We start from the raw sequence: 23314 nt of genomic DNA on the forward strand, positions 1-23314 counted from the left end.
ATATTGCTCTTGCATCATGTATCCAAACTCTTCACTATACTTCTGATTGGTGCAGCCGAAGATAATGTCATCCACATATATTTGGCACACAAACAGTTCACCATCATATGTCTTCGTGAAAAGAGTGGGATCCAGGGAACCAGGTATGAAGCCTTTGCTTTTCAGAAAGTACTTGAGTGTATCATACCAGGCCCTAGGGGCTTGTTTGAGGCCATACAGTGCCTTGTTGAGCTTGTATACCATATCAGGATGTTTTGGATTTTCAAAGCCAGGTGGTTGTGCAACATACACTTCTTCTTCAATCTTGCCATTGAGAAAGGCACTTTTCACATCCATCTGATAGAGAAGTATGTTATGATGATTTGCATAGGCCAGTAGTATGCGTATGGCTTCAAGCCTAGCCACAGGAGCAAATGTTTCATCGAAGTCAATCCCCTCCACTTGAGTATATCCTTGAGCAACTAGACGAGCTTTGTTTCTGACAACTTGACCATGCTCATCTTGCTTGTTGCGGTATATCCATTTGGTGCCTATTATGTTGTGCTTCCGTGGATCAGGGCGCTTAACCAGTTCCCATACATTATTCAGCTCAAACTGTTGAAGCTCTTCTTACATAGCTTGAATCCATTCAGGTTCCATGAAGGCTTCTTCAACTTTCTTGGGTTCTGATATTGAGACGAATGCGAAATGCCCACAGAAGTTTGTTAGCTGAGTTGCCCTTGAACGAGTGAGTGGACCAGGTGCATTGATGCTGTCCAGTATTTTGTCAATTTGTACTTCATTTGCAACACGAGGGTGTGTGGTGCGAAGACTTTGCTCTTGCTGATCTATGTGATCATTTGAAGGTACATCTTCAGTCTGAGCATTGTCTTCATGTGGATCAGGGGCTGAGATGATAAGTTCTTCTTCAGGTTGAGCTTCAGAAGGTACAATTTCTCCTGTTCCCATAAGCTTGATTGATTCATTTGATGGAACTTCATCTAGCACATTTGGCAATTGCTCTCTTTGTGATCCATTGGTTTCATCAAATCGCACATCCACTGTTTCAACCACTTTGTAGTGGAAGAGATTGAAGACTCTGTAGGAGTGCGAATCCTTTCCATATCCAAGCATGAAGCCTTCATGTGCCTTTGGAGCAAACTTTGAGGTGTGGTGTGGGTCCTTGATCCAGCATTTTGCGCCAAATACTCTGAAATAACTGACATTTGGCTTCTTGCCAGTTAGGAGTTCATAGGATGTCTTGTTCAGGAGCTTGTGAAGATAAACACGATTGATTGTATGGCATGCAGTATCAATGGCTTCAGTCCAGAATTTTCTTGGAGTCTTGTATTCATCTAGCATTGTTCTGGCCATCTCAATGAGTGTTCTGTTCTTGCGTTCGACGATGCCATTCTGCTGTGGCGTGTATGGAGCTGAGAATTCATGTGTGATGCCCAAGGTGTCCAGATATGTATCAAGGCCAGTATTCTTGAATTCGGTGCCATTGTCACTTCTGATGTGTTTTATCTTGGCGCCAAAATTGTTCATAGCTCGATTTGCGAAGCGTCTGAAGACATCCTGCACTTCAGTCTTGTAAAGGATTATGTGTACCCAAGTATATATAGAATAATCATCAACAATTACGAAGCCATAGAGGCATGCAGAAGTAGTAAAAGTTGAGTAGTGAGTGGGACCGAAAAGATCCATGTGAAGCAGTTCGAAGGGTTGTGTAGTAGTCATGATTGTCTTCGAAGGATGTTTTGCCCTTGTCATCTTCCCTGCTTCACAAGCACCGCATAAGTGATCTTTCTTAAACTTGACGCCCTCGATGCCTATGACGTGCTTTTTCTTCGCAAGGGTGTGGAGGTTCCTCATGCCAGCATGCCCAAGCCTTCGATGCCAAAGCCAGCATTTTGAAGCTTTTGCAAGAAGACATACTGCAAGTTGTGGTCCTGCTGAGAAATCTACCACATACAAATCACCTTTCCTATACCCTTCAAACACTAGAGATTTGTCAGATTCCATTAGCACCAGGCAGCGATATTTGCCAAACATTACAATCATATTCAAATCGCAAAGCATTGAGACAGACATTAAGTTGAAGCCAAGGGATTCAACAAGCATGACTTTATCCATGTGTTAATCCTTTGAGATTGCAACTCTACCTAGACCCAATACCTTACTTTTACCAGTGTCAGCGAATGTAATGTGGCTCTTGTTGGATGGACGTAAAGTTGAGTCCATAAGAAGGCTTCTTCTGCCAGTCATGTGATTTGTACACCCACTGTCAATAATCCATTCTGAAGACTTTGAAGTCGCTGGTATCGTACCCTACAGTGCAGTTAGGGGGATAGGCTTCACGAAGAGTGTTGTGAAGCATAAACATTTGACGAACCAGTGGGTTATGAAAACTTAGATCCAGATTAGGACTAATGGGGAGAGTAGCATGCGATTCAGGAACGAAGTACATAATGATGCCATTTGGGCATTTTATCTTGCGCCCCACAAGATTTTTATGGTCCCCAGCAATAGCATCAGAAGATTTTGTTTTTGTGCTGGAGACCTTTCCCTGCAAAGGAGAGTTAAGCTTTCTTAACCACCCACATCTTCAAGGGTGGCTTAGAAGCTATAAGTCTAAGTGCAGCATCTGAGAATTTTGGCTTTGAAACCTTAGCAAACAGTCTAGCAGGTGGACAATAATACTCATAGGAATAAGCAGAATAATTTTTGGTCATATGAACATGACGGTTCGATGAACCACTCTCATATTCATATGCCTAAGTATGGTTCCCCTGCAAAACATTTTTGTTAGTGCGACTCAGGTGAGTCCCCTGTTTGTATGAAGCATTTGGACCATATGAAGCCTTTGGTCTGAGGTTTGTCTTCTTCAAGTGAGGTGTCATGAAGACATTCACAGGAAGATTTTCCAGACATGTTTTCGGAACCCAGATCTTCTTCATAGGCGGTCCATTCCTGCAGTTAGTACCAATGTACCTGGCAAACACTTTATCATTCTAATTCTTAAACAGTTTATAGTTTGCATCAAAGGATTCATCAATGATAATTGGATTAGCACAAGTGAAGCCAGACAGATTGGATGGATCTGCTGAGGATTCCTTTGCAGCAACCCATGTGGTTTTGGGGTACTGCTCAGGTTTCCAGTAAGACCCATCTGCATTAATTTTCCTCACGAACCCAACACCCTCTTTCCTAGGGTTTCGGTTCAGAATCTGCTTCTTAAGGACATCACATAATGTCTGATGCCCTTTCAGACTTTTGTACATCCCTGTTTCAAGCAATGTCTTCAATCTAGCATTCTCATCAGCAATAGCAGTGGTATCCTCAGCAGAGGGGTTAGTTACCACATCAACAGTTGAAGATATTGAAACGGTAGTAGCAGTGGAACATTCAGCAACAGAAGCAGCATTATCACGCTCAATGCATTTAAGACATGGTGGTTCAAATCCTTCCTGAGCGGGACTGATCTGTTCAGCGCGAAGTGACTCGTTTTCCTTTTGAAGATCTTCATGAGCCACCCTCAATTTCTCAAGTTCTTGCTTCCTTTGAAGATAATCATAGGAAAGCTTTTCATGAGTTGTTGAGAGAGTATCATAACGATCTTCAAGTTCCTGATACTTAACATGAAGGTTTTTTATGTCTTCAATTAAGGATTCAGATCGAGTCATTTCAGCACCCAACAGATCATTGCTTCTGTCTAACAATTTTTGAATATGTTCCATAGCTTTTTGTTGTTCAGTTGCAATTTTAGCAAGTGTTTTGTAGCTAGGTTTTGAATCACATTCAGAGTCATCATCACTTGATGTTTCATAGCGAGTAGTGCGTGTGTTTACCTTGGCACCGCGTGCCATGAAGCAGTAGGTAGGAGTGGAGTCGTTCTTGTCATTTGCGTCGGTGTCGGTGATGCAGTCAGTGTCTTCAGTATTGAAGATGGACTTGGCGACGTATGCTGTAGCCAGACTCGCAATGCCAGAATCCGACTCCTCCTCAGACTCCACCTCTGCCTCCTCAGATGCGGACTCCTCCTCTGAATCCATCTCCTTTCCAACAAACGCACGTGCCTTGCCAGATGAGCTCTTCTTGTGTGATGAAGACTTTGATGAAGTTTTGGAAGAAGACTTTGAGTATTTCTTCTTCTTCTTGTCGTCAGAATCATATTCCTTGCTCTTCTTCTTCCTTCTGTTCTCATTTTCCCACTGTGGACACTCAGAGATGAAGTGTCCAGTTTTCTTGCACTTGTGACATGTTTTCTTCTTGTAGTCATGAGCAGAAGCTTCATCATTCCTTGAGCTTGATCGTGAGGATTTCCTGAAGCCTTTCTTCTTAGTGAATTTTTGGAACTTCTTCACTAGCATTGCAAGTTCTCTTCCAATGTCTTCAGGATCATCAGAACTGCAGTCAGATTCTTCTTCAGATGAGGAGACAGCTTTTGCCTTCAAGGCACGAGTTCGCCCATAGTTTGGACCGTAGATATCTCTTTTCTCAGAAAGCTGAAACTCATGTGTGTTGAGCCTCTCAAGTATGTCAGACGGATCGAGTGTCTTGAAATCAGGACGTTCTTGAATCATCAGGGCCAGGATGTCAAACGAACTATCAAGTGATCTCAGCAGCGTCTTGACGATTTCATGTTTGGTGATCTCAGTGGCGCCGAGGGCTTGAAGCTCATTTGTGATGTCAGTGAGCCGATCAAAGGTGTGCTGGACATTCTCATTGTCATTTCGTTTGAAGCGGTTGAAGAGATTGCGAAGGACACTGATTCTTTGATCTCTCTGGGTTGATATGCCTTCATTAACTTTGGAGAGCCAATCCCAGACCAGTTTGGATGTCTTCAAGGCACTCACACGGCCATACTGTCCTTTGGTCAGATGACCACAGATGATATTCTTGGCAGTAGAGTCCAGTTGAACGAACTTCTTGACATCAGCAGCAGTGACACCTTCTCCAGCCTTGGGAACGCCGTTTTCGATGACATACCATAGGTCGACGTCAATGGCTTCAAGATGCATGCGCATCTTATTCTTCCAGTAGGGATATTCAGTTCCATCGTAGACGGGACAAGCAGCGGAGACTTTGATTATCCCTGCAGTCGACATAGCTAAAACTCCAGGTGGTTAAACCGAATCACACAGAACAAGGGAGCACCAACCTCTGATACCAATTGAAAGTGCGTTATATCGACTAGAGGGGGGGTGAATAGGTGATTTTTATGAAAGTCTTCAAAACGTGAGAGTTATGAAGACAAACAGTGAAGATTATGCCTATTACTATGCAGCGGAAGTTAGATTACACTAGGGAAGCCATGGTCATGTATTCAATAGAGTGAAAGCGCAATGACAAACAGCTTCAGTGTAATAAGGATCAGGTAGGAAGAAGTTATGAAGCCGAACAGATCATACATTCATGTTGTGAAGACAAAAGATAAAGCAAGCATGCAATGGCTTCACAATGAATAACTGTAAATGAAGGGAAGTGAAGATGAAACCAGTGACACGTTGAAGACAATGATTTGTTGGACCAGTTCCAGTTGCTGTGACAACTGTACGTCTGGTTGGAGCGGCTAGGTATTTAAACCGAAGGACACACAGTCCCGGACACCCAGTCAAGGACACTTAGTCCAAGACACCCAGTCCTCACCGTTTTCTCCTTGAGCTAAGGTCACACAGACCTCGCCCAATCACTCTGGTAAAGTCTTCAAGGTAGACTCCCAAACCTTCACAGACTTCGTTCACTGGCAATCCACAATTTCTCTTGGATGCTCAGAACGCGACGCCTAACCGTCTGGAGGATGCACAGTCCTCAAGTGTAATAAGTCTTCAAATCACACAGACACGAAGACTTAAGTGATGCCCAATTTACTCTGGCTCTGGGTGGTTAGGGCTTTTCTCCTCACTGGGAATTTTTCTTTCAAAGGCTTCGAGGTGGGTTGCTCTCAAACGACAAAAGCCGTGCACTGAAATCTGAGCAGCCAACCATTTAAGGTTGTGGGGGGTGGACTATTTATAGCCACTTGGCAACCCGACCTGATCTGTCCGAAATGACCCTGGGTCACTAAGGAACTGACACGTGTACCAACGGTCGTATTTGAACTCACACGGCAACTTTACTTGGGCTACAAGTAAAGCTGACTTGTCTGACTCTGGACAAGATTTTCTCTCATAGGCTTCGCTCGAAGACATAGGATTTGAATTAGGCATCACTTCAGTCATTCTGACTGGTTCTCTTCCCACTTAACAGTACGGTGGTTCCTATGACACAACATGAATGAAATAAAACTACGAAGGATCTAAGGTCTTCGAGTTCCATAAAGCTTCATAGGGAGTCTTCTTATGTCATTGTCTTCAATATGAATATCTTCATAAACCACCATTGTCTTCAATGTCTTCGTACATTTTTAGGGGTCATCTCTGGTAGTGAAACCGAATCAATGAGGGACTTCTACCTGTGTTTTCCTGCAATTCTCACAAACACATTAGTCCCTCAACTAGGTTTGTCGTCAATACTCCAAAACCAACTAGGGGTGGCACTAGATGCACTTACAATGACAATATAACTTCTATGTGAACATGAACAAACATAAACATTAGGTTGTCAACAATTTTGGCATATAATATTTTTGATGGGGGCTCACAATCACAAAAGATTTCCATGATAGTGTATTTGCATGTGAAAGTTCTCTTCCTTATACTAATTATTCGTGAATTGCTTGTATGATCAATATTGTGATTGTCAAGCCTCAAAAGATTCACTTTCTAAACCCAATGTGAAGCTACCACTAGGCATGATATAATTTCAACTTCATGATATTCAATTCATTCAACGATTTACTCATAGTATACAAGTGAAGCACAAGAGTAAATGATGAGCTACTCCAAAAAGATATAGGTGAAAATCATGCGAGTAATTAAGTAAACGGGTAACTAATTGAGGACTCTCTCTTATTAAAAACTTTCAGATCTAAGAATTTTATTAAAACAGCAAGCAAAATGAAAATAAAATGACATTTCAAGAATATCAGAACTCATGTGAAGAAGCCAAAACTTAGGCTCAACCGATACTAACCGATAATTGTTGAAGCAAAAAGGTGGGATGCCTACCGGGGCATCCCCAAGCTTAGATGCTTGAGACTTCTTGAAATATTATCTTGGAATGCCTTGGGCATCCCCAAGCTTGAGCTTTTGTGTCTCCTTAATTCCTTTTATATCACGGTTTCCCTAAATCTTAAAAACTTCATCCACACAAAACTCAACAAGAACTCGTGAGATAAGTTAGTATAAACCAATGCAAAAAACTTTACCATTATCTACTGTAGCAAATCACTAAAATTATTATTCAACATTGCATACAAAATGCCTCTGCATATTTAATACTCCTATCCTCAAATTGAATCATTAAACAAGCAAACATATGCAAACAATGCAAACATAACAGCAATCTGCCAAAACAGTACAGTCTGTAAAGAATGCAAGAGTATAAATACTTACTTAACTCCAAAGATTATGAAAGTTTACCACACTGCATACAATTTATCAGAGCTTATTTTGCAAAAAGTTTCAACATTTTATCACATTCTGACTTTTCTAGGGAATTTTTGCAATAGCGGTGAACTTTCTGTTTTCAAACAGCAACATGTAGGCTTGCAAAATGAGCATAGTAAAGGCTATCATTGCCAATTTTATTGAAATAAAAGATGCAAAACATTATTCTAAATAAAAGCAAGCAAATCCTAACAAAATAAGATGATGCTCCAAGCAAAACACATATCATGTGACGAATGAAAACATAGCTCCAAGTGAGGTTACCGATAATGTTGGAGACGAAAGAGGGGATGCCTTCTGGGGCATCCCCAAGCTTAGTTGCTTGGATCTTCCTTGAATATTACCTTGGGGTGCCTTGGGAATCCCCAAGCTTAGGGTCTTGTCACTCCTTATTCTCCTCATATGGACATCTCACCCAAAAGTTGAAAAACTTCAATCACATAAAACTTAACAGAACTTTGTGAGATAGGTTAGTATGATAAAGAGCAAACCATTTCACTTTTGGTACTGTTAAAGACAAAATTCATAATTGTTCTCACACAATGACTACTATATCATATCAATTCCAAAATTTATATTGATATAAGCCATGGAAACTAGAAAATAAGCAAACTATGCATTGAAAACAGAATCTATCAAAAACAGAACAGTCTGTAGTAATCTATACTCCAACCATACTTCTGCTACTCCAAAATTCTGAAAAATTAGGAAAACATGGGAAATTTGTCTATTAATCTTCTTCAAAAAGAATCATCATTTTATCACGCTTCTGTTAAAAAAGAGAATTGTTTTCCTGAGCGCAAAAGTTTGTGTTTTTCAGCAAGATCAAATCAACTATCACCGCAAGCCATCCCAAATGTCTTACTTGGCACCTTATTAAAACGAAAGCAATAGAACATGATTAATACAGTAGCCTAATCATGTGAACACACAAAAATAGTAGGTAAAAGTGTTGGGTTGTTTCCCAACAAGCGCTTTTCTTTAATGCCTTTTTAGCTAGGCATGATGATTTCAATGATGCTCGCATAAAAGATAAGAATTGAAACATAACAAGAGCATCCTAAAACACATGGCAATCAAATTTAAGCCTAACCCACTTCCTATGCATAGGGATTTTGTGAGAAAACAATTTATGGGAACAAGAATCAACTATCATAGGAAGGCAAAACACATGCAACTTAAAGATTTTTCAACACATAGAGAGAAAACTTCATATTATTGCAACATGTAAAAGCATGTGTTCCTCTCTCATAATAATTTTTAGTAGCATCATGAATGAATTCAATAATATAGCTATCACATAAAGAATTCTTTTCATGATCCACAAGCATAGAATTTGTATTACTCTCCACATAAGAAAATTTATTCTCATCAATAGTAGTGGGAGCAAACTCAACAAAATAACTATCACGTGTTTGAAAACTAAAATCATGATGAAAAGTTTCATGGTTATAATTATTCTTTATAGCATACATGTCATCACCATAATCATCATAAATACCAACTTTGTTCTCATCATAATCAATTGAAACCTCTTCCAGAATAGTGGATTCATCACTAAATAAAGTCATGACCTCTCCAAATCCACTTTTATCAATATAATCATCATAAATAGGAGGCATGCTTTCATTATAACAAATTTGCACATCAAATCTTGGGGGACTAAAAATATCATCTTCATCAAACACAGCATCCCCAAGCTTATGGCTTTGCATATCATTAGCATCATAGATATTCAAAGAATTCATGCTAACAACATTGCAATTATGCTCAACATTTATGCCAAACATTTTATTAAATTCTTCTTCTATCAATTGAGCACAATTTTCCTTTCCATCATTTTCACGAAAGACATTATAAGATGAATAATATGATGCAACCTCAATTCCATTTTTTGTAGTTTTCTTTTTGTAAACCAAACTAGTGATAAAACAAGAAACTAAAAGACTCAATTGCAAGATCTAAACATATACCTTCAAGCACTCACCTCCCCAGCAACGGCGCCAGAAAAGAGCTTCATTGATGGGATGTGAGTGCCTCTTTCCTAACCTCCCCGGCAACAGCGCCAGAAAAGAGCTTGATGTCTAGTACGCAACTTTATTCTTGTAGACACGTGTTGGGCCTCCAAGCGCAGAGTTTTATAGGACAATAGCAATTTTCCCTCAAGTGGATGACCTAAGGTTTAACAATCCGTGGGAGGGGTAGGATGAAGATGGTCTCTCTCAAGTAACCCTGCAACTAAATACAAGAAATCTCTTGTGTCCCGAACACACCTAATACAATGGCAAATTGTATAGGTGCACTAGTTCGGCGAAGAGATGATGATAAAAGTGTAATATGGATGGTAGAAATATATTTTTATAATCTGAATAAATAAAAACAGCAAGGTAGCAGATAGTAAACGACACAAAAACGGTATTGCAATGCTTGAAAATGAGGCATAGGTTGTGTACTTTCGCTAGTGCAATCTCTCAACAGTGCTAATATAATTGGATCATATAACCACCCCTCAAAGTGCGGTGAAGAATCACTCCAAAGTTCCTATCTAGCAGAGAACATAAGAATAAATCGTTTGTAGGGTACGAAACCACCTCGAAGTTATTCTTTTCGATCGATCTATCCAAGAGTTCGTACTAAAATAACACCAAATAATTTCAGATTCGTAATACTCAATCCAACACAAAGAACCTCAAAGAGTGCCCCAAGATTTCTACCGGAGAAACAAACACAAGAACGTGCATCAACCCCGATTACCCTAATGTCACCACGGGAATCCGTGACTTGAGTGCCAAAACACATATCAAGTGAATCAATATGATACCCCATTGTCACCACGAGTATTCATATGCAAGACATATATCAAGTGCTCTTAAATCCATAAAAGTATTCAATCCGATAACAACGAAATCTCAAAGGGAAAAACTCAATTCATCACAACAAGATAGAGAGGGGAAAACTCCATATGATCTGACTATATTAACAAAGCCCGCGATACATCAAGATCATGAGATCTCAAGAACATGAGAGAGAGAGAGAGATTAAACACATAGCTACTGGTACAAACCCTCAGTCCCGAGGGTGGACTACTCCCTCCACATCGCGGTGGCCACCGGGATGATGAAGATGGCCACCGGTGATGATTTCCCCCTCCGGCAGGGTGCCGGAACGGGGTCTAGATTGGTTTTCTGTGGCTACAGAGGCCCACGGCGGTGGAACTTCTGATCTAGGTTAGCCCCGAGGGTTTTTGGCATATTTAGGATTTTATAGGGTAAATAGGGGGTGTGGGAGGCCACCTAGGTGGGCACAACCCACCTGGGGGTTGTGCCCCCCTCGGGGCACCCCCCAGGTGCTGCTCTGGCCCATCAGGAGTCTTCTGGTCCATTAAAAATCCATAAAAAGTTTCACGGTGTTTGGACTCCGTTTGACATTGATTTCCTGCGATGTAAAAAACAAGCAAAAAACAACAACTGGCACTGGGAACTGGGTCAATAGGTTAGTCCCCAAACATGATATAAAGTTGCTATAAAATGATTGTAAAACATCCAAGAATGATAATATAACTGCATGAATACTTTATAAATTATAGATACGTTGGAGACGTATCACTCACCATGTCCCGTATGGTCTCCGTCAATGATTTGATCAAATACGCGACCTATGAATTTGTTTTCTTCATCTCCACCAGATCCGCTTGCATATGCTCCATGGTGTCTTGCCTGATGCCCGAAATCCGGCTGGGGCGAAACTTTACCAGTCACGAAGGATTGGTGACCAATCAACCGGAAGATTTGAATGACACCCAAACAAGGGCTCCGCTACTGCCGCGTGCCACTGGAGATCACCAACACACCAGGGAAAAATGAGGAAGAGGAAGGACTGGCTATGATACCAATTTTTACACACTCGCTCGATCTACCACATGGAATTCATCACAAATACAATGAAGGAAGAGTTCCTGACATCACACCGAGGTTCAAATCACGAGAATGTGCTTGTGGGAGGGGCCAAAAGGAAGATAGCAACCAATGGCTAATATAATACATGTCGCTGCCACACACTACTACCACGACTACATGGTAGTGCTCCATAGTCCACGTCCGCATGGGCTCGATTACATGCCTCATGGGCCGACCTTCTTCTCGATGGCTCTGAGTGCTCGCGATTCCCTTTTCCTTTCTCTTTTCTCATCTTGCCTTTGCTGTTGATGTGCCTCTGTCTTCAGGAAGGCCGTGACATGCGTGGAGAAAATCACGCGAGAAAAAAACCCAGGAGTACGCGCCCTCGCGATCGAATATTGTACAAACCAAATCACGCGAAGTCTAACCGCCCCGGACGCGCGTGAGCACATGACCTTGGGATGGACGGCATCCAAGGCGTTCGACACTATTGCAAAAAACTATGGTTTGACAATTAACTTCCATATTTGTTTTTGTAGAGAATAGATAAGTATAACTTGGAGTCTAATTTTGCCATTTTAGGTCGTGCTTTTGCAAACATGGACAATAGAATCATGTACGAACATGATTCTGCAACCCCAACCCAATGCCCAAAAGCCCAGGCTGACTCCTTCACCGACCTCATGGCATGACAGATCGCCAAGTTCCCTGTCACATAATTTGGGCTACCCTCACCTATCAGGAAGCCGACCCATGCTGATCTTCTTCCCCTTGTGGACAAGCTCGGGTGTAAGCTCTCCACCCGACGGGCTTCCATGCTCTCACTTGACGACCGACTCACGTTCGTCCGACATGTTCGCTGTGCCATGCCCGCCCACACACTTTTTTGTGGCCATCGTCATAACAGATCCATCCTCACTAAGGTGAACAAAATCATCAGGAGCTTTCTTTGGGCAGGCCGCAAGGAGGCCAACATAAGTGAATGTCGTGTGAACTAGGCGAGTGTGCCACCCCATCTTACTGGGCGGGCTTGGCATGCAGGACCTGCACAGGGCCGGCGTTGCCATGCGCACGCTCCGGCTTTGGCTGCAACACATGGCCCCCTCATGACCATGGAGCCACTTTGCTCCTCCCTTGTGATTCTGAAGCATTGCAGAGTTTTTTGGGCATCTACATCCTGGTCATTAGGAGAGGGAAATACTTGTTGTTTTTGGACCGACCCGTGGCTTTCCGGGAACTCCATCTTCCAGGGCGGGCCTAGTGTGCAGGACCTTCACGGGGCCAGTGTTGCCATGTGCACACGCTAGCTTTGGCTGCAACGCATGGATCCCTCGTGCCCATGGAGCCACTTGCTCCCACCTTCTAATTATGAGGCGTTGCAAATTTTTCGGGCATCTACATGCTGGTCATTAGGAAACGGAAATACCTGTCGTTTTTGGACCGACCTATGGGCTTTCCGGGAACTCCACCGTCGACATTGCATCCCTGGTACACGCCATGGCCCCCAGCGGCGTTATCACGACCGCACAGTGTGCCCAGGCCTCTGTGATCATGCCTGGGTGCGAAGCATCCAGGGTGGCCTTGGCCCGACTGCAGTTGTCCAGTACATGGAGCTATGGAGGCGTGTTCGCTAGATCGGCCTTTCGGATGCGCCAGACACTCTATGATGGCGTTGGACTAAGTCTGCTCTGGCAACTACTCCGCCAAGTCTTGCTATCTTGCGCTGTTCCAATGACCGACCCATGACCTGAATTGGCGCATCACTTGGAAGACATGGGCACCTCTTCGCATCAAGGTTTTCACCTGGTTTACCTTCCGAGATTGATGTTAGACGATGAATCGCCTATATAGATGCGGCCTCCCTCACGATGGCAGATGCGTTCCCTGTGATCAACTGTCCGAAAATCTACAACACCTACTTGCAGGCCGCTCCTTCTCACGACATACATGGCATGACGTGTTGTCTTGGTGCCTCTGACATCGCTCCCCGGCCAAACGGTGAGCCTTTTCTGAGGGGAAAACTTTGTTTTTGCCACTCTAGCTTTTGCCAATTTTGCTTATGCCACTCTAGAATTTGACATATCACTTTTGCCACTCTTAGCTTTTGACAATGTATCACTTTTGCCATTCGTGGCAAAAACAAAATTTTCATAGTGGCAATTGTGATACGTTGTCAAAAGCTAACAGTGGCAAAAGTGAAATAAAAAATTATCGTTTTTGCCATGGAATGGCATTTGTGATGTATTGTCAAAAGTTAAGAGTGACAAAAGTGAGATATAAAATTCAAGGGTGGCATAAGCAAAATTGGCAAAAGCTAGAGTGGCAAAAACAAAGTTTTCCCTTTTCTCAGTGGTGGATGGCTACCTACCAGAATGCTCCCAACGACCATCGACATGGGTTCTCCTCTCTCATCATGTTGTCTACGTGGTTCATCAGGTGTCACCGTAATGCATGCATATTGATGGAACGCGACCTTCTACATCACACGTCCCACAGGAAATCAAAGTTCAACCATGGCTATGGGCGAAGGCTGGTGCTAAAGGATTTACAATCATCCTTCCTGAGATGTAGGCCTTACACTTGAGGTTGAGCATCCCTCCTCGCATGCTAGGGTCATCGTGTAATGCCACCTGCGCTCATGTCACGTGTTGTACCAACAACATATATTTTTTAACTAACTTCTTTTTTTTGTGACAACCTCGCGAAGCTTTTTATTAAACCGTCACAATGTTTACAAGGACGAAAGAAAGATCTCCAGGATGACCTAACCAAACATGGCGGCCACCCCCGAGAGATAAAGCATGCTTCACTAAGTTGCGAGCCTCAAAGTTTGAGCTCCTAAATTCATGAACTATATTACAGTGTTGAAAACCAGACGAATGTTCTATGATTTCATGTATCACCGCTCCGTAAACTGCTGATGTCCCGCTCTTTATGTCTTCCACCACTGTCTTGCAATCGGAAGCCACATGAATACTTTGAACATACAAGTCATCCGAGAGTGATAATGCTTCCCTAATGGCCATGGATTCAAGTGTTTCAGGATCACTAATATGCCGGAACACTAAAGCCGAAGCTCCAAGGAATAGGCCATTTTGGTCCCTGCAAATTGCACCAACAACACCATATCCTCCCCCTCTCGAGACCGCTGCATCCACATTCACTTTGGCACACCCCTGAACCGGAGGCAACCAACAAGTTGGTCATGGCGCAGAAGTAGCAACAGGTCTTGCCCCTCATGTTAATCTGTTGTATCTCTACCATATAACTTGTGATGAAGCCGTTGGTAGCGTAAGGAGACTGGAAAATATATTCGTAAATCGCCTTTCTCCTTGCACTCCAAATCGCCCATGTTGTCACCACAAGACAGTTAAACTCTTCGAACTCCAACACATCATGTAGGGCAAACAACCACTGTTTTGGATTCATCAGGAGCTAGGGCCCAAACACTTCTCGACATTGAGCAATTGAGCAAGGCGTGTCTCCAAGTATCTGAGGCTCCGCATAAATGGCAAGTATCTTCATCCGACACGTGACGATGGTGAAGGACCTCACACGTGGGCATCGAGCCATCGACTGCCTGGCTAGTCGCCAAACAAACATTCGCAACTTCGAAGGTACTCGGATGTGCCATATTGCACTCCACTGCTTGCTCTCTTGGGTATTTCATGTACCTTCTTCTTCACAAACTTCTTCTATCTACTACCACTATAAAAGGAAGAGAGGGGCAGATCCAAACAATCACATCCATCCATTATCAAAATCTAATGGCCCTTAATCATTTTGTGTTTAACGCTGCCAACCACGCAACAAGCCACTAACAGATCGCTAACCCAGCCCCCCGCCGTTTAGAAAAAAAAGGACAAACCGCCCGCACGACCTCTCCCGCACTTCCCCACCTCTCGGCCCCTCCTCCTCCTCCCACGCCTTTTGCCTCGCCGCCCCGACCTCTATCCCCCTCCCCCTCCTCTCGCGCCGTCCGCCTTGCCGCCCCGATCTCTCGCCCCTCCTACTCCCGCGCCGTTCGCCTCGTCGCCCCGCAAACTCCCGCAACCATTAGCCGGAGCCGCCGCTCGAGACGCTCGCCGCTGGAGCCACCGCCCCGCCCCGCGCCCATCGTCGCAGGGAACCGCCGGAGCTGCCCGCCCTTGTAGCCACCGCAGGTCGCCGCTAGAGACGGAGCCGCCCGCCTCGCACCTGCCCGCCCCGCCCCACCGGCCTGTCCTTATGGGTAGGTCACGGCACTCGGGAAGAGCGCAACAAAGGAGTAGGTGAAGGAAATGACGGCGGCGATGATGGAGATAAGGTGACCTTCTCCAGGCTCGGCAATTGCAAGAGAACGACCTCGGCGAGGCCGAACAACATCAGATACATTATCCCTTCGTTGTTGCATGTCACGTCGTGGCCCTTGTAATGGCTGCAGTTGTTGTATGCGCGGACCTGCACTATTAAGGCACGCGACCCTTGTAATGGCGGCAGTTGCTGCGCGGACCTGCACTCTTAAGGCCAGGAACTTCTTTCTTTCCATTGACTATCTTAACAAAATTACCGAACTCCTTCCTCTCTTCCATGTGGAGATGATCTGCAGCTCTCTCATGGATGGCAAGGCCTTCCCATTGAGTATCTGAGTTCCCTCGAGTTTCTCTTTCTTACGGTAAAGTTCAGTTTGTAGAATGATATATTTCGGACCTTTGCTTCACGCATAGTTCTGAATTTTGTTGCACGTGCATTTCTTAACCGACAACACTGAACTTGCTACATCTGGATAATATGCAAAAACTTCAGTTTGCAGAAATGGCAGATTTCAGACCTTTGGTTAACATGATGTTTTCCCTCGGTATCTGGCTCTTCTACAGAATGAAAGCCTGCATGGAGTCGCCAAGATGGACCAGGCGAAGGAAGCTGCATGATCTCCCGACGCACCTCAACATGTCACTCAGTGCATCTTTCTCTTGTAAGTGGTAAGGCCTCCATGGAATTGTTGGATATATGCATGGAAATTATCTCCAATCATGTGTTGTAGTTCTGATCATCTTCCATATTTTTTTGTAAATTTACCTATTTCGTACTAAGGATTAGGAATCTCTTATGAGAGATGAAAATTTTAGTTTGTGTGTATGTAGACTGGGTAGTGTGTCTGTCAGAAGCAAATCTGATGGGGTTGCGCTTGCGCAACTGGCACTACAGCAAAATGTCGTGAAGCCCGCCTCGCCATGGAGGAGAATAGCATAGTGTTATTCAATGGGAGGTGCTAATTTACATAGCTTAGACGCATTCGTTTTTTTCAGTGGAAGAATATACCGTAAGGGCAGATACTAAGCTTTTGTGAAATTTTGGTTCCAATCGGTGTTTTTCTTATTATAAACTGGTTGTGTCGCTACTTAAATATGGCATGAGGATTGAGGATCTACTTATTATTAGAAATGAATTGTTGCTATGTAGATTTTCACGCCGAAGTGAAGAAATACCCTGCCACTATGGAACGTGTGTTCTGAAACAGTTGAATATATCAGTTCAGCTGCAATGGTAGCGATGGAGACATCATGCGGCGGTTATCAGTACAGTGCAGATGATCATGTGGCCATTTTGGTTTATCTTCAGTACGATGTTTAATATCGGTATAGTTACTGTAATCTCCCAAATGATCTGTTTCTTTTTTCCTTTTGTTTTTTTATTTTGATGTCTTACTAATATTTTATTTCCTGCAGCCAATTCAATCTCGTACCCTATAATTTGGTTCGTCCGAGAGATACTAGCTGCACCTTTTCAACTTGTCAGTTGCACTAGCAAGTTTTGTAGCAGAGACTTCTTTGATGATATTGTTGATGTTTTAAGGAAGACATGGTCAATAGGGAGTTCGTTGTATCAAGGTGGTTCTGCATCCAGAGCACTCGCGCTTACATCTGAAATTACCATTTGGGAATCACTCTGGAAAGATCTGTACCAGGTAACTTAAATTTGTTTACATGCCTATTAATTTTTTAATTAGTATATCATGCAACTTACGTTGTCTCTTGTTTTAGATTTTGAGTGCAGTCCGGAGCATTTTGTACGGTTTTGTTGTGTTCTTTTCAACGTGCAATAGGCATCGGCTCAGGTAAAAAAATTGGCTTGTATGCAAAGGTAGTATTTGCAAATCATACAAACAATTAGTCGAAAATATGAATGATGAGAACATCCATTGACGAGATACATTCTTCGGCATTGAACACCGCCCTGTCACGATGTTCAGTCTCTAGGTTGTAGTGTGTGAGATGGACGAGAAATCTGAGCATGTCCACTTGTCCAGGTTTTGAGTACTGATGTGTGTCGTTTGTGTTTGTTCAGTTGTGATGTGTGTAGTCTGTACTGAATTTTGGCTACAAATGCTACTATAATCTTTCATATTTTTGAATTATTAATAACCTGACATTCTTATTCATATTTTTGGTAAATGTTTGTGACTAAAATGACCACATAAGTACCTAGGTTATGGCCTGTTAAACTAATGTTCCTTTTTAGTGCCATTTACATTACTTATAATCTTACACAGTTCATCATTCTGCATCCATTGGATAAGGTGAGCATGTTCTCCTTTAGAATTTTTTTTCTGCTGTAAACTAAAATGATTGATTTTTTATAGGTATCCCACACAGGCCACTACAGTATCCTATTTGTTGCGCCACTACTACAAATTCATGATAGTTGCCATTCCCATCCTCCATGGATGCTCCTAGGAGGACATGGTGTCTGTGGAGGTGCAATATGTGATTCTAACAAGGGTAGAGCTTAAAGATGTGAACCAAAATGATTGATTTTTTATAGGTATCCCTCACCGACCGCTGCAGTATCATATTTGTTGCGCCACTACTACTAATTCATATAAGCAAACAGTATTGCACCCATTATTGCATCATTTAGCTATTCTTTATTTCTTCATCCAACAATGTTTCTTTGTAGTTCCATTGAATTAACAAGATAGTTTTTATAACTTATCTGTGCAGGTATATGCATAGATTGTGTCGACCACGTGTCTCCTTCATACTACTTATGTTGATGGATTAATTGGTTGAATGATGCTTATCTTCTCTTCTTTTCTTTACATTTTGGTGATCAAATCAAATTTGAGATATATTATAACGATCACATACTTGGTGTGTTTCGTCTTGCAGCAACATGATTTCAGACGAATGTAAGGCTGAAGGAAGATTTTAGAGATGGCAAAGGCGTCATCAAGGACATGAGACAAGAGGTAAACATTCTTCTATGTGTTCCCCTCTGCTATTTTAGACTATATTGTTGAAACTGAGCAACAAAAATTCAAGTTGAATTAGTGCCACCAACTATCCTTGGCTTTGTTTCTAACCTTATAATCCAGTATTTCATATGCGACTGCGACTGAGGCCATGGTACATGCCCTTTTAGGTAAACCAACAGAGAATTTCTCGGCGAACCTTCACTTTTAATGCAAGTTCACAAGCCGATTACTGTATCTTTAAGTAGCATTTGGTTGCTTGGATGAAGCTGGATTGGAGATTGCCATCCAGCTTTTAGAAGTCCTGGTTTTATTTGTTTGGTTGGATGGACATGATAGGATCTGTATCCAGTTAAAACGAATGTATCTCCAACCAGGGAAAACCCAAGTGGTAGAAAATCTCTAGTTAGCCGAGCCACTTCTTGCCCCCACTGATTAAGCTTAAACATGACGTATATATTTCTCTTAGAGAAATATTCACTTGCGGCATTCATTGAACAACACCTTTTCTGAATCACAGAAATGGTCTTGGCCAAATGCCAGGTCGAGTCAACAATCCTGTACCTTTTATAGGCTCTTCACATGCACATACCTCTGGTTCATGTAACATCTATAATTAATGACTTCCAATAACTTTACACTGAAGGATTTATTAATTCAGAAATTTATTTATGCACCACTGGTAACACTTGTATGTCACTACTGTATGTAATTACTTTATACTACCACTTGTGAGATAAAGGGTATTTTTGGACGTATTGTTCCAGTATCTCGAGATGCTATATGAGCACTCCAAGTATAGCACCAGCATTGTTTTTGAAATAGAAGAAAACAAAAATGGTTAAACTATCTACAAGTTTTCCAGATGTCCACTAAAAGAACATCACAATCTCATTCTAACAATATTCTTCATTAAGTCAACTTCGGCACCATGATTTTTTTTTAAAATAGAGAATGGCGTTTTTTACGAAGATGATGAATATTTTCAAGAAGAAAAAATGACTTCCCTTTTTATTTCTTTTGCATGTTTAATATTGCCCGATATGTTTACCACTACATGTATTGCTTAAAGGAACTAAGTTATTCTAAGAAGGTTGGTCGTGCTATTTGGAATTTCAAACATGCTTCATATGTTGTACAGTGTACAAATGAACAAACAATTGACTTATCCATTTGCAGAGCTTGCTTTAACACAATTAACATTTCTTTGATAAATACTCCCTCCATCCCAAAATAAGTGTCTCAACTTTGTACTAGCTTTAGTACAAAATTGTACTACTAAGCTTGAGACAGTTATTTTGGGTCGGAGGGAGTATGATTTGATTGCAAAATCTGATATGCGAGACACTATGAAGATGTGATCCTAGGATGTTCAAAAAGATGGCATGTAAGTTCTTCAAACGCTTTCAGAAGTAGGGCTCCAATCAAAATAAGAATTGATACTTCAAGATGGAATTTATTCCGCTCGACAAGTAGATGGCATTTATTTTCTCTCTCAAAGAAATTAGATGGCATTTCTTCATTTTGAGAACCTACTGCTTTTGTGTGTATATTGGATTGTTTTTCGAGATGTGATATTCATTTATGAAGTAATACAAAATTCGTTTCAAAGTTCTACACCTGCCCGTGAGCATGCGAAGTTAAGCAGAAGATAGTTTGTAATGATCCAGTTAGAGCGAAATTTAAGGCAATGGCTCTGCTGACAGGTGGCACTGTTTTTTTTACGGGTGGCACTATTATCCTCACCGCCCTTGCTCTTGGATCATCACTCAAGCATATCTTTGCGTGCGTGTATAGACTCACAAATGATGAACTAGGCAATCTAATATATATCGTGGAATCGTGGATTGATGATATTTCATTATCATTAATTTCCTTAATAAAAAGATATAGTGGATTCGAATAAATTTTAATGATACTTTTTTTTATCAGCCAGCAGTTGTAACAAACGTTCTATGCCTTAAGAAAATTGTGTTGGTGTTGATATCATGGTGCCATTGATATATTCTATGTGAGGTTGCCTTTTCAGTCGTCACAAAATTTAATCTTCTTTAACAACCAATCAGAACACCTAATGGATGAAACAACATATATTACTGTTTGTATGAAACAACATGACCACAACTATATCAACTTGAAAAACAGTGTGTCCCCATTTAACTTAATACTTTTTTTGGAACATTTATTTTGTACTTGTGTGAAATCAACTTTGATCAATGTTTAAGACGTGCATTGCACGTGCAAGCTTACTAGTTAATGGAAAGACATACAATCTTTGCATAGGAGGCCTGCACCCAATGAACCCACGGTTTCGAGCCATGTCTAACCTAATCCTAGCAAAGCCCAAATGCGTGGAAGACGTGGATGCTCAGCCCATACGGGCCCGGACGCACGCCTCACCCCACGCCTGTCCTTCCCCAGGCGGATACCTTTTCTATTTCGTCGCAGCTAAATAAGCAACCCTAGACCCGAATAGTACCCGCCGTACTCCTAAACCCTAGCGCCTCCGCCCCTTCCGGCCTAAACGCGTTAGCCATGGCGACAACAGACGCCGCCGCCGCCGTCGCCCCAGCCCCCGCGGTTTCCCTCGACGAGACCAAGGCAAAGAATGTCCTCCGCCTGGTTTGGAGCTCCTACCCCGTCTCCGATCCCAGCCGTCTCGCGGCCCCCTGAAATTTAATTTCTGGGTCAAGGTTGCTTATTCTTCTCTCCTTTTCTTTGAGCCGCAGGTCGAGTTCTACTTCGGAGACATCAACCTCCCCCGCGACCGTTTCCTGCTGCACCACGTCCAGGAGAGTGAGGATGGATGTACGAGTCCCTCACTGTTTTCATGATCATGGTGCTTTGCTTTTTGTCGTGCTGATGCTAATTTCGGTGCTCTTTTTTGGGGGGTTTGGGATTGGGCAGTGGTGAGCTTGGCTCTCATCTGCTGCTTCCGCAAGATGAAGTCGTACCTTGGTCTAGATGCCAGTGTGAAGGAGGACAGCGTGCCTGAGACGATAGTGCTTGCGGTCGCCAAGGTGCTGCGGTGTTCAGAGGCCCTCCGCGTCTCTGAGGACGGTAAGGAAATTATTTTCCAGTAGCCTGTCAGTCCCTTTACATGAGATGCGAAACCTATAGTGATCTGCAGTTGGGGTACTGTTTCGATGCTGAAGAGGCATAACTTCTGAGTGGAAGGATAATATTCCACTTTCCAGTTTTATGTAAAGACTGACATGGTGAACTCTGTAGTTCATCGCGAAGTAGATGATTTATTCTTACGTTAGGTAAAAATCTTCATTATAATCTAGCTAATTCATCTGGTAAAATGGACGGTTGCTGCATGGTGCAAATTAGCCAGAATGAACATGTCTTACTTCAGTTGGTCTTGTTGAAATATGCCAGTGATATGGTTCCGTAACTGATTTTCATTTTCTTTTATACAGGAAATAAAGTTGGGAGAGCTAACGAGCTGCTGTAGCCAGATGAGATTATAGAGCAAGCTGACTCTTTAGACTGCACGTCTTGTAATAATCACTTCGAGCAAAGTACTTGAAATCACTTCTGTAGCGTGAGCTGGATGCAAGTTTCGCCTCCTCTTCTTGTGTTTGAGCAAGAGACAAAGCCGAATCAGGGAAATACACTTTGGTTCCTGGTTGTAGATACACCCTATATGAGGAATTATTTAAAATAATTAAATAAAAAGTCAAAATAGTTCAGAAGTATTTTTAGAATAAACTTGACTTACTTTTGCACTAGTACACAAATTTTCGCGAACAAAAAACCAACGTTGACTTCAGAGCAAAAAGACAAAAAATATTTGCTATTATAGGTCGCTATTCACACTACTTTGGCCAAAAAATTGTCTTTTTTGAAAAGAAGTCAAACGCTGGTTTTCTTTTTGTGGATTTTTTCTAACAAGCACAATGGAAGGTCAAGTTTATTTCAAAAATATTTTCATAATTTTTTGACTTTTCATTGAATTACTAAATTGTTTTTCCATATAGGGTGTAGATACACTCATAGACCAAAAGTTCCCCTCCAACGGTCCTAGGCTTATGTAAACGTATACCTGACTGAATTTTACGTTTTAACCCTTTTACAAACTTGGTAACAAATTCCTCATAATTTATGTTATATACCAACACACTTCATGCGTAAGTTGCTCAAATTTGTGATGATACTCTTCTATTGTAGACGTTGCATACACCTAATCCAGCCCCAGGCACGTCCGTGGACGTTTGACCCGTCATCCCTCAATTTTTGTATTCAGAGTTCTGTCTCTCACCTTTTCCCTTATACAGGCATTTGGGGAGGCTTTAAGGGGTCCGACTGGGTCAACTTTTTTCTTGTAAGGCTGTATGCTCTAAGCTTTTGAAATGCATATGATATTACCAATTTCTTTAGAAAAAGTTACTACTAGTTCTTCCCAACTATTAATGTTATGCATAGCTTCATAAGTTTGTAACCACAAAGCAGCATTTCCTCTGAAACGCTGACTTGCAAAAACGAGCTCAAGTATCATGTGGCACAACATACATAGTTTTGAGAACATCTACAACCGGACTTGGTAAATTGGCCCCCCTATACGCCCGCGGAAGAGCCCTGTCACACCTGCCGATGCATCCCGACTGGCCCTCACATTTCACTCCGAGCATCCACATCTCTCAAAT

General features: G+C 42.2%; 1 protein-coding gene across 1 annotated transcript; it reads left to right on the forward strand.

Moving 5' to 3' along the window:
• Positions 1-21147: 21147 nt before the first annotated feature.
• Positions 21148-22313, forward strand: LOC125538867 (la protein 1-like). The gene is made up of 4 exons (XM_048702174.1): positions 21148-21284; positions 21392-21470; positions 21570-21722; positions 22088-22313. Exons 1-4 carry the CDS (start codon positions 21198-21200, stop codon positions 22120-22122), a joined length of 354 nt encoding a protein of 117 aa, XP_048558131.1. The 5' UTR covers positions 21148-21197; the 3' UTR covers positions 22123-22313.
• The last annotated feature ends 1001 nt before the right edge of the window (positions 22314-23314 follow it).

Source organism: Triticum urartu, chromosome 2, assembly GCF_003073215.2.
Source record: "Triticum urartu cultivar G1812 chromosome 2, Tu2.1, whole genome shotgun sequence".
NCBI classification, from domain to species: Eukaryota; Viridiplantae; Streptophyta; class Magnoliopsida; order Poales; family Poaceae; genus Triticum; species Triticum urartu.